The sequence below is a fragment of the Monopterus albus genome, unplaced genomic scaffold, assembly GCF_001952655.1.
Source record: "Monopterus albus unplaced genomic scaffold, M_albus_1.0 scaffold398.1, whole genome shotgun sequence".
Lineage (NCBI taxonomy): Eukaryota > Metazoa > Chordata > Actinopteri > Synbranchiformes > Synbranchidae > Monopterus > Monopterus albus.
Window position 1 is genome coordinate 117283 of NW_018128278.1, and position 12410 is coordinate 129692.

At 41.1% G+C, this 12410-nt stretch overlaps 2 protein-coding genes across 2 annotated transcripts in view; one reads left to right on the forward strand and one right to left on the reverse strand.

Annotated features, from left to right (window-relative positions):
• The window catches only part of pvalb7 (parvalbumin 7), a 32055-nt gene extending 25799 nt beyond the window's left edge, over nucleotides 1-6256 (reverse strand). Inside the window, exon 1 of the mRNA XM_020586216.1 lies at nucleotides 6178-6256. The gene's annotated coding sequence lies outside the window, so the exon portion shown is untranslated. The remainder of the gene's footprint in view (nucleotides 1-6177) is intronic.
• Nucleotides 1-11272, forward strand: part of ncf4 (neutrophil cytosolic factor 4) — a 26281-nt gene extending 15009 nt beyond the window's left edge. The window contains exons 7-10 of the mRNA XM_020586215.1: nucleotides 6306-6404; nucleotides 8340-8491; nucleotides 8771-8836; nucleotides 10912-11272. Of these exons, the coding sequence (XP_020441871.1) occupies nucleotides 6306-6404; nucleotides 8340-8491; nucleotides 8771-8836; nucleotides 10912-11119 (525 nt within the window). The 3' untranslated portion in view covers nucleotides 11120-11272. The remainder of the gene's footprint in view (nucleotides 1-6305; nucleotides 6405-8339; nucleotides 8492-8770; nucleotides 8837-10911) is intronic.
• The last annotated feature ends 1138 nt before the right edge of the window (nucleotides 11273-12410 follow it).

A 12410-nucleotide genomic window follows, 5' to 3' on the forward strand; every position in this document is an offset into this window, starting at 1 on the left:
ACAGGACAAAAACTGCGTTGTTCCTCCTGAATCCGAGGTTCGACTAACGGTCAAATTCTCCTCTCCAGTACCCTGGCATAGACTTTCCCGGGGAGGCTGAGGAGTGTGATCCCCCTATAGTTGGAACACACCCTCTGGTCCCCCTTCTTGAAAAGAGGGACCACCACCCCGGTCTGCCAGTCCAGAGGCACTGTCCCCAACTGCCATGCGATGTTGCAGAGGCGTGTCAGCCAAGACAGCCCAACAACATCCAGAGGCTTAAGGTACTCAGGGCGAATCTCATCCACCCCCGGTGCCTTGCCACCGAGAAGCTTCTTGACTACCTCAGTGACTTCAGCTTGGGTGATGGACGAGTCCAAGATGGCTCAGGGGCATTCTGCCTTATTCTTTTATTTATTTAAAAACTAACTGTTGATACAAGTTGATTTGAACTAAAATGATTAATTGTTTAGTCAGAAAATTATTCAATTATTTCTTTGTCATCTTGTGGGCGAAAATAGTCAAAAATGTGAGATTCTTTGTTTTTCCATCATTGTAAACTGAACATCTTGGTTTTTTGGGGCAACAACTTGACAAAAACTGGACTTAGAAATTTTTGTTTCATGATTTATAGATCAAATGATTTATCAATTAATCCAGAAAATAAGGTTTTCAGAAGTTGGTTATGAACAGAAATGACTTGGTAAACTGGGGATTTTTTTTCAGTTTGACAGAGAGAGAGAGAGAGAGAGAGAGAGAGAGAGAGAGAGAGAGAGTGTGTGTGTGTGTGTGTGTGTGTGGCCTCCTTGTAAAAGTGTTTAACATTTCCTAACCTCACACTACACAGAAATAGATGCATTAAGCTTCAAAACAACCACACACAATACAGTCTCTCTCTCTCTGCACACTTCAGTGGTCTTTTATTGCCAAACTAAGAGAAACAACTCCATTTTACTCCCCCCCATCTCTCTGCCTCCCCTCTCTCCCACACAGAAGTAAAACATTGGTGTACTCTACTCACGAAGCTGCCAGCCTACTCAACATTTATTTTAGCTCTTTCTCTCAGGGAAAAGTGAGTGCTCCTCTGTGTGTATGTGTGTGTTTGTGCATGTCCTGCTGTGTGTTTTTTTCAGTGCAATGGCTGCTCTGAGCCTGATGGATAAGAGGAGAGGGCAGGCGTTTGTCAGAGTAGAGCAGGTGGAAGTGTTAGCATTTACGCCACAACACCTCATTCTACTCCACTTAGTATTAGCTCAGGCTTAGTTCCAAACAACATGATGAGTAATTGTTATTGGCTGTAGCACAATGAGCTTCAAACAAGGTCAATGGGACAGGCTCCTGGTTAGCGTGAACTTTTAATAATAATACGCTAGCTAGAGGGTCTGATATGAAGAACTGGAGGGAGACAGACAAAGAAGCAGTAATAGATAAAGGATAGAAAAGAGACAGAAAATTGGAAATCAAGCCGATTGTAATCGGATGAGGCTGAGTCCTTCTTCTCTTGCAGCAAGAGCCATCAAAGCAGAATTAGATCTTATTTTAGATAAAGACCTGCCCAAGAAAAAAAAAAAGCTGATGTGCAGGTACACCTAGTGCTTCTCGCCTGGAAGAAATAATGTAGGATCATCCAACTCAGGAATGAAATGTCTCCTGTAGCCATTGTTGTGATGTAACCGTACTTTTAGCAGGTTTGATACTGTGGAGGTATGAAGATTCAAGTCCAGCAGTGTCATGTATGTAAACAGAAAATCAAATGGCTTTAGTGTGAAAGGGGAGTCACAGTGACACACACACACACACACACACACACACAGCACTGCATCTCTGCACAGCTTTTCAGCCTGTTTGATTCACTTCACATCTGTTGTATAGTTCCATCACATTACTCCAATCAACATGTTTCCAACAGCAGCAGACAGTTGTTGTAGCTCTGAACCCATTAAACCCACTCTGCACTACCTGCTAAGGACCAAATGGCAGACAGACACATTTAGCAGGTCAGTGGTGAAAACAGTTTTGACCAAAACAGAATGGGAGTTAATACTGGAAACATGATTCCAAATGAATGTTAATAAAGTAGAATCTAATTGCCTCAAGTTGCTCCATGTCTCCCAGATGTGTTAAAAAGGCAGCTGTTTTCTGACAGTTTAGCCATAACAGCTTCAGATGGCCTTAGTGATAAGACTCAAAAAAGACTTAAAGACTAAAGACAGACACCCTCTCAAAGCACAGATACACACAATCTCTGCATCCTGTGATCATTTTTATATGTATATTCACTACATGCATATCCTCCTGTGATCCTTCACTCCACTCATTCTAGGAAGTGGGCCATCTACTTAGAAAAAATACACTTTCATTAAATGTCAGGGAAAGAAAAAAAACACAATTCTCATTTCCACCATCCTATTGCCAGACTAACGAGCTGAGGGTTTAACAAGCTCATTAAGGCGGGTCGGTGCGAGTCTAATTGTACCGGATGATTGCTCCTGCAGCTGCTTGAACCCAAGGGCTGTGTGACTAGATTTAGAGATCATCCCTTAACTGGTGTACAGAGGTACGATAACACCAAGTACCTGCCTGGATAAACTACAGTTTATATACATAGTGAAAGGAGACAGAATGATCTTATTGCTATGCACAGACATTTGCATTTCACACATTACAGATCTCAGGCTGTGGCCGCTGTCTCAATTTCCTCTGTTGCTGATTTAATCCTGCATGTTTTTTTCTGTAATGTTGTAAAAATGGTGAGTCACAGGATCAAGCTCTTTCTCCTTAATTCATAAAGTAATGGTGTCAAAAACTTTGAACAGATGTCTACATCTGTCCCGGTTCCACACAGGTGATTTCTTGTATTTTGGCCTCTTGCATTACTCTTAGTTATGCTGCACCAACAAGCTGAACCTTTTTTTGTTTTCTTGGTGAAGAAATCAGGTGCCCACCTTCAATCTCAGTAGAGGTCTCAAAAGCCAGAATAATTAAAAACACCTGTATGGCTATGCAGGGCCTTTGAGTAAACTCTTTGACAGCTGCTTCCTCTGCTGATAAAACATGTGGCTGATCTTTAGGCAGGATTATTATCAGGATGTCATTTTCCAACACAGTCTACTCCAGTAGCCACATACAATGTCTGCCAACAGAGAAAAATGGGAATCAATGCAGCTCATCTTAAATCTGCCATGTCATAGGAAATGTTAACTTCGCCGCGTCAAGCAGCTCCTACCAAACTGAAAATGATGTTGGTGGGGAAATAAAGAGTAAAATAAAATTCAATTAAATACCTTCCCCTTGCAATCAGAAATCGCTAACATGCAGCACTGACACATACCTCCTGTTCTGTTTCCACAACTTAACACACTGAAGCAAATTGCTAACGCCTAATGTGTCACTGCAACATTTCAATCCCTGTTTAGATGTTTTCCCTCTTCACACTTGTCTCACCTGTTCACTCTTCTTGAGCTGAGCCAACTGTTGCGGCGCTGTTATAATGATGCTATATAAACAAGCAACGTTACCACCATCCAACAAACTACTCACAGGAAATTTGGCAAAAAAAGTTTCACATAAATTCTGACTGTTTATCAACATTACTAGCTCGAACACTTAACCTGCTTCTAACATTCGGCCTGTAATAAAAGATGCTGTTGGTCATGTGTTTGAGCGGGGGCTTTTACAAATACAGAAAAAGCAAAACAGGTGGTGACTGCTCTTTTCTCATGTGTTGTGTGTCTCTACACACACCGGAGACCCATGTGAATGTCAGATTAATATGTGTCCTTTAAAGTAAAGGGATAAAGAGAGGGAACAATGACAGTGACTGGAGAGAGTAAGAGATGAAAGGAGGTAGAATTGCTTTGTCACATCATATTTGGGGTTTGTGTTGGAGACACTATCTTATTGCCTCCAACTTATTATATATAAATTACAGCCATTGGCGGTTCAACACTATAATAAAATAGCATCTGGAAGAATGCATTAAAAATGGCACGTGCATGTGTGTGTGTCCACCAGTGTACGGTTAATCTCAGGGGATTGTTAATCCAACCTGCTCCCTCTCTCCCCAGCTTCATTAATCTGCCAAAGGCCTCTGTCTGTCTCATTTTCTGTGGACACAGATATACACACGCACTGGCACACACAAACACATGTGCACATGTAGTCGCACACATGTTAAAGGTGTAACCCTGAACATTTTTATCATATCAAACTCAATTTTTGAGGCTATTTCTATAGTAACACCATAATCCCATTGACTAGCTACCTCCCTATATTGTTCATGGGTGAATCCGCCTCTCCTATACCCATACCCAAAGAAAAGGATGCGTGCAGATGCTGAATCTAAGTCAAAGGGTTGATGCTGAGCATTCTGAGATTGGTGACTCTCTTTCTCTTTTTGTTTGATTGGTTTTTGTTACAGTGTGATGATTCTTCTGTGTGTTTGCTGCCCCAAGTGGCTGATATACTTGTTTTTAACATTACAAAAGTTATGCTGTCATTCCACTGCCACCAGAAACTGTCCCATTGCTATTGGCCCAGGCTGCCTGGCTACAATACACATTGGTGTTTACATCACACAGCGTGCTGTTGCAGAATATGTCATGACATCTTCTGTGCGATTGGAACGGACAATGACATTAGGCACACAACAGCGCTTACATGCATTTGGCAAACATAGCTGTTGTACTGGCTTCCTTTTATTTCTTTGTAATGCACTGCCATCTCTTTCTTCTTTCTTAACTTTTTTTAAAAGATGGCGGGTTTCTGCTTATCAAAATGTAGTGACGTAGGCGGCCCGGTAGCACATTCTGGGACTTGCTTCAGTGCAGGGCCAGTCTGCTTCTAAGACACGTAAGCCAGGTACGGGACCGTTTCTGGTGGCAGTGGAATACTGGCATAAATAAACTGGGACTGGAATGACACAAGCTAGTTAGCTACAGAATGTATTTCCTGTAGATTTTCTCTACTGCTACAATTCCTGTGGTGTAGAATATGTCTTTCTCAGCAGCGACGCCTTTCTTTTAGGAAAAGACTGCAGCGACTGAAGCGTGCCTCAAGCACAAGTATAAATGTTTCGGCTCTGTGTTGACGCCACAGCTGGCACCGTGTGTGTCGAGCATAACCGCACTTTAACTTTCTTTTTGTATCTCTTCCTCCTCCTCCTCCTCCTCTTCCTCCTCTTCCTCACCATCTCTTTCACCTCCCTCCCACTAACCTATTGTAGCTCTCATTCTCCGGCTGTCTTTTAGCTTCACTGTCTCTTGTGATTGCTGTGGTTGTAATTCACTCCCCTATTGTTTTGTCCATTTTAGTTTTCTGTCTTAACACAAATGTGCATGTATGTGCATGTGTGGCCTGGTATCACTCATGTTATGGGGATGTAAATCTGTTTACACAGTCACATTGTGGGGACTCAGCATCCTTATGAGGACAAAAAGCAAGCTCCATAATTCCCTACATTATAGAAGAAGACTGGTTTAATGTTAAAGTAGTGCTTATGATTAAAGTTAGGATAAGTCTAATGTAATGTCCCCGTGAAGTGATGAAAACACAACGTGTGTGTACCTTTAGTATGCATCTTTGTCATTTGTCAGTTTGAGGAGTCTCTTTGCAGAAGGATAGGAATAGGAGTAAAGCATCTGTAATGACTCTACCGACTTCTACTTTAAATGCAAATTCAGTTCTGGCTTTTATTCCAGAACGGGTGAGCATCCAGTCCTCTCACTTACACAAACAGACACACACTTGCATTGTACTGGGGCATCTCCTCAGGATGTATTACTTTTGAAAACTACTCATACATGTTTTTTACCTCATCCCACACACATACATATGGTTTCACATACACTTAGATGCACATATATTCAACATAGTGCCAACATGTACAACATAACATCCAGTATGTTGTATATAGCCTACACACAGAATTGCTTCATTTAAATCTTTAATCAAGTACAAATTTATCTACTTTTATTAATTATATTTTCTCAGACATGAGAATTTGTTTCTCTGTCTTGTATCTGTTTGGAAAATCTTCAAACTTCTCTCCTTTGTGAATTATTTATCTCTTGTGCTCAAAAATCTTTTCTTCTTCGAAGAAAGGTCTGTTCCATCATCCCTTCTCTCTCTGTCTTTCTTTCTCTCACTTAAATACACACACAAGTTGTTGTCCTTCAGTAAAAAGTGTGCTGATCTTACCTGTCCGCTCTCACTGTCTTTTCTCTCGCTGTCGAGTGTGTCCGTCTCTCTCCTCTCTCTTCCCTCTCTCCTCTCACTCACTCGTGTGTGTTGTTTCTTCTTTGTATGTGTCTGTGCTTGTGTCCCAGGCGATGTTTGACTTTCGCGGCAACGGCAAGGCGGAGCTGAACTTGAAGAGAGGAGAGGTGATCTTCCTACTGCGACGAGTCAACGCAGACTGGCTGGAGGTATGAACAGAGGCAGAGTGAAAGTGGGAGAGGGAGGGAGAAGAGAAAGAGTGAGGTAGGGAAGGAGGGACAGAGAAATGGAAGAGTGGAAGGCAGCCAAATATGGGTGTAGAATGAGAGATGGGAAAGATGTAGAAGAGGCAGAGAGAGAGAGTTGAGACAAAAAAAGGAAGAAAGAGGCATCTGGATTGGAATGGTGGACAAGAGGAATGAGGAGAGTGATGAGAGGAAAAGACAAGGAAATGATAAGAGATAGAGAAATGATGGGGGTGATGAGCAGGAAGGAGTGAAGGAGAGAACCAGGTAAAGGGGGAGAGAAGGAAAGATCTTTTAGAAGGTGAGGAAAAGAGAGAGGGGAGAAAGAGCAATGGAGGGAACCAGAAGGATGATAAATGAATAGAGAGAGAAGGAAAACAGAAATTAGAAGAATGGAACAGTGGGAGAATCTATAACAGTTTGAACAAGTGAATATATGACCACCTCCTTCCAGTTTCTTCTATAAGATAGTTGTCCACTATAATGCATCCACTGACAAATATGGGAACACATCTGTGTATCCAGACACCCACCGTATGTATGTACTTGTACTTGGATGGTTATGGGGTTTTAAAGAAAATGATGTTTGCAGTTTGGTGTATAAGAACTTGAGTGATCTACACAGACCCCGTAGCCCAGTCCGACACCTGTGAGATGAACTGGAACACTGAGTGTGACCCGGTGCCCGACCTCACTAATGCCTTTGTGGCTGATTTCCCACAGCCAGGGTCTAAAGTCTTGTAGAAAGCCTTCTCAGAATCTTGGATGAAGATGAACAGCCATGGTTCTGGGATGGCCTACTCAGCATCCCAGGACTGTGTCCACAAAGTACCTTCACTGGTGTATGGAGGTAGCCTGCTCCAGTTTCCTTTATACTTATCTAATGAACAAAATGTCCTTATAACGCCCTGCAAGTGGCACGTGTAAGTCGCTGCCATCCAAAAATGGGAGGTGGATCATTTTAATTAGCTGCTCAACAGAAAAATGCAACAGTGGAACATTGGTGCCAGCTAAATAGTTGTCATAGAAATTCTGCTTTGTCACACAGTACTTAAAGAAAGGTCACAAAATGTGTTTAATAAAAATGTGTGAGGTGTTGAATTTAAGTGTGAGAGAGAAGACGGGAGTGGGTGAGTGGGAGAGAGAGAAAAGAGGTGGAAACTGACATGATAGGAGAGAGAGTGAGAATCACCAGATGGAGGAGGAGGATGCACTTACTGTATCCTGCCCCTGGTTTTCTAGAGAGATCCAAAAATCATAATGGGCAAAAACTGCTAATCTGTTTATGGTGCAAAACACACACTGCATCTATGCTTGTAGAATGTTTTTTCTTTTTTAATGCAACACTTAGAACTTGTTAAAAGTTGACTGAAAGCTGTTCATTCAGCGGTTGACACAGTGGCTGTGAGTGGAAAACATGACAAAACCAGTTGGCAGACTGGTGCATCAGGGTAAAAGTTTCAAGCGCACCAAAGCGGAGAGAAACCTCCTCACCCCCAATCCCAGTGCCCACACTCACAGACCCACAGACTTTGAGGCGCGTTCCCGCTGAGTTAGTGAGGTCTCGGGGCTGTCCCACCGTTAACTCATCGAGTGCATGAGGGCTCTCTTGTTCTGCTGTAAATGTGTGAGTTTGCTGGATGCTTTATTAAATTGTCTGTGTGTGTTTATGCAGACAAACACACACAGACCCATGAGGTGTAGTAAAAAGACTGTATGGTTGTATTGAGTGCTTCTAACATCAGCAGCATATTATGAAGAAGATAATTAGACAAGAAAAGGTGTCTCTGGTTACACCTCCATGCTGCTTTCATTTGTTTCTCTCATTATCAGGGCCTCATCATGCCATCCTCTAGGACTCTAACCATTTGTCATCTCATCAATTTCTCTAATTTTTAGGGCACAGTGAACAATCAGACGGGGATTTTCCCAGAATCCTTTGTGAAGATCATAAAGCCTCTCCCTGACAGTGATTCAGAAGGTGAAGGTGGAGGCCACACCTACAGCTGTCTGCGCTGCTTTCTGCTCACCCCCTCCGGTGTTGAAACCAGGTCTGTTTAAGAGGGCGGCGCTGTGTGTCTGTACAGTTTTGACTGTGTGTTTGTGCATAAGAGTAATTATTTAACATAAACAAGTTAACAGGACGTCATGTATTTTTAGATGGCTCTGGTTTTGATGTAAAATTAGCAATTAGTACCAGCTGAATCTGTTACAGTTGTAGTTTTTCAGTTATGCAACCTTTAAAATGACTACCAGGCCTCACAGTAGCAGCGTGATTTAAAATATACAGTATATAGATGCTTTGAGGAGATTCTTGTTCCTTTTTACAGAGATGTATGTGTACAAGAGGACCTCACCATCCAGCCAACATACAAGGACCTGCTGTCACGCATGCGGTAGGTCTGTTCTTGTAAAATAGATGTTAACTCAGAGCAGACGGAAATGGCTCATTTCTTTTTGCTTATTTTGTACTGCTCCAGCTGAAACAAAGAGTTTGCTGGTCATTTAAAAGTATGTTTAATGTCCTGTTTTTATTGCATTTAGAGCTGACTGGGAAACAATTGTATGCAACCTCACACCTGTGGGTGAATCACACCTTCCTAAAATGTGATAATGGTATACAGATCTGACATGTTGAGGAAAGGATGGAGCGAAGTCGGTGGACATGTGACAGTTGCACTGTTTTTTTACATGTTAACCTTCACGTTTACGTCGTAGTCACATTAACAGTTCTTGTTCTTTGTGCCCTAGAATAAGTGAAATTTACTAATTGTTCACTCCTTATCTTTGACCTCAGCTTTGGAAGGCATTTGTGAACTGCAGGACCTATTTTAATGAGGCCATTTTAATGGATTTGACTTTAAAACACACTGTTTTAATCACAAATTAAAGGTAAATTATTACTGAGAGGTACTGATTGCACCTTTGTGACCCCACTTTCAGCATTTCATTCCTTTGGGATCTTGTGTGTGGTTCCAGAACAAACAAGGATGAGAAGCCCATTAATTCTGCCCCGAGGGGCACCATATTTATCTACTATGCACTGCAAACCTGAAAACTGCCACTTGTCAATCACCACTGCTGTCAAATTGGCTCCTGTGGGACCTTTGTCTCCCACAGCACCACCATCGCTAGATGCATATGCTCATTACACCATCATATCTGTTCTTCTTTTTCTCTTTCATTTACCCTCTTCCTCTATCTCTCATTATCTGGTCATTTAGATAGGTGAGTACTGTGATGATTAGCCCACCCCATTCATAATCAGTTCATTTCCTCCGCTTATCTGCTCATTATTGTTTTTCTGTGTTCAGGCTTATTGTGCCCTGGAGTAGGATGGATGAGACCTTCATCCTGAGTTTTAATATGGCTCAGCACTGATAAAGGGAAGGGAGTTCATGAGGAAAAAGGAGGTGGGGGGTTTCAGGGGCGGGGGGGGAGTTGCGATGTATCACACCAGAAAGAGGAAGAGGCAAACAGTGAGAAAAAAAACTAGTGTAACTCCTGTAATTGTTGCTCCACTACATGCACCTGATTATGTAGTTAGTGAAAATATAATGAGTCTGTAATGGAATAAAACAAGCTAATTTGATAAAGTGCCAGATAGCATAACGCCAGTGTAACTTATGCTCATTGATTTTGGTGCTCGTGTGTATTTTGGATTATCATTAACATATTTAATCACATTTAAAACACATTATTACAGTTCAGTATTATATCACACTTTATATCAGTGTTCCATCTGCACATATGAGCAGAAAAACACTCCAGAGATGCTGCTGCTGGTGCTTCATCATGTTGTGCCTCATGGAGTCCAATAAAAAACCCCATAAACTGTAACTTCATGCCTGTTTTTTTTCCTACAGTATATCTCCATTTTACTAATTCCTGGAAACAAATATTACCGTCTGTTCCTGCGAAACAGAGAAGATGGTGCAGTCTGTACTTATTAGCCATTTTCTTTGGTGCTGCACATGTTTCCTCTGTGATAATATTCACAGCCAAATTATAATTAAACCATAATGTATCAAAAGCCATGTGGGGGCAGTCATTTGCTTCAGTGGAAATATGGTGCAGGACTGCTTTCATCTTTTTACATATTTCTATTGGTTATAACATTAAAGTAAACAAAAGTAAGCAACCACTTCATATAAAGGAAATATATAACAGCAGGTTTATTCCCAAAGAACAGTCTGAGTAAACCCCCCAATGTACACACAATAATAATAAAATAGTATAGAATAGAATTATTGGTCACTTTAATGTCACTTGATATAGTATTATAATATATAGCTTGATTAAACAAAGATGAATTGACATTTTTTAGTTTAAACTTGAGTCTGACTGCTGTGATGTCATATACTAAAATGAATCAAAGGAAAAAAGGGGATATACTGTGTGTTTGTGGTAAAGAATATCAGAAAGAACCCAGAATCTGAACTCATACCCTTCCGGTCTGCCTCGCTTTCAGGAACGTCTTCAACAAGGATGACATCGCTCTGAACTACCGCGACCCCGAGGGTGACCTCATCCGTATCCTGGACGACGAAGACATCCAGCTGATGATCAGGGAGGGTAGAGCTCAGCAAGGCAAAGTCAAGAGACCTGTCAATCAGTTTCCATGGGAACTGTATGCGACCTTGGCCTCTGACTTTTCTGTCTACAACATTGAGGCCTGAGAGGAGGACAGAAGTATAGAGTTTGAGTTCAAGGGATGTTCATATATCAGAACAATGAACTTGACCAAGTTACATTATAATGTTGCTGATGATGCTTGTTTATGGTTCGGCTGCTTTCATGTTAAGAAGTTCACCGGTCTTTCAGTTAATAGCTGATACATTTCTCTTAGTAATAAAATAATATAATATTTTTACATTTGGCTTGTTTCACTTTTGTGTTTTTGGAGATCCTTTCTTGTACACTGGATATCGCTGGAGCAGCAGAGCAGTAAACAACCCGTTACATGCAGAGTTACTCTGCTCAGGGTGAGGAAAACATCACATACTATACAGAACATTTCCACGTTTTCAGTACAGCAAATGCTACAGGTAAAAAAAATTATTAAGATAACTAAAGCTTAAGTAGGTTACTTACAGTACATCAACACTTTCCTTTTAGTAAAAAGCTTTATATTCAGTGTGTTTATTAGTTCTTATGCACATTTAGAGATTCTTTTACACAATTAAAATACTGAGTATACTGCTGCAGCAGCACTGTTCCAAACACAATTGCAAATAATTGTGCTGCAACAAGAGCTTCCCAATTTATCAAGCAAAACACATTTGCTGGTGCCAGTTTCTCTAATGTGAGGGTTTGCTGATTTTCTCTCTTTTATATCACTGAAAGCCGAATCTCTGGACTGTTGATTTGACAAAACAAGTGATTTGAAGACATCACCTTGGGATTGTGATGGGCATTTCCTGTCACAGACTAAATGATGGATTTTTTTGTTCATGGAAAATGACAACTCTTTAATCAACAACCATAATCTATGGTAAATATTCTAAGTGCAAGCTCGGTTTACTATTCCAAGAGCTTTTGACTGGTTGCCATGGTCTTCTTCTGCAAACCCTGAGCCTACCAATGTTTCCCCAAGGTGGAGAATGAATCTTTTTGTTTTGTTGCAGCTGTAAAAGTTTCTTCACTTAACCAAAAAGCTGCTACAACCAAACAGTCTCTTTTATGGACACAACTCAACTTATTGCCTGATCATTCTTTGCATCTTCTCAAGAGAACAGCACTAAACTACAAACAAAATCCAAAATTTTAAAACAGCATAAACAGTGATAAGGGTTGGGTATCAAACTCTGTAGTTTTAAAGGCATCGACTGAATTACGTAGGTGTTGGTAAATACTGATTCATGTTTATGAAACAGGTACCTAGGCTAGGTGAGTGAGAGTATGACACCATATCACACTACCACGCAACAACACCGCCAGGCCAGTGGACAAGTCTCAAGTGTGGTTACA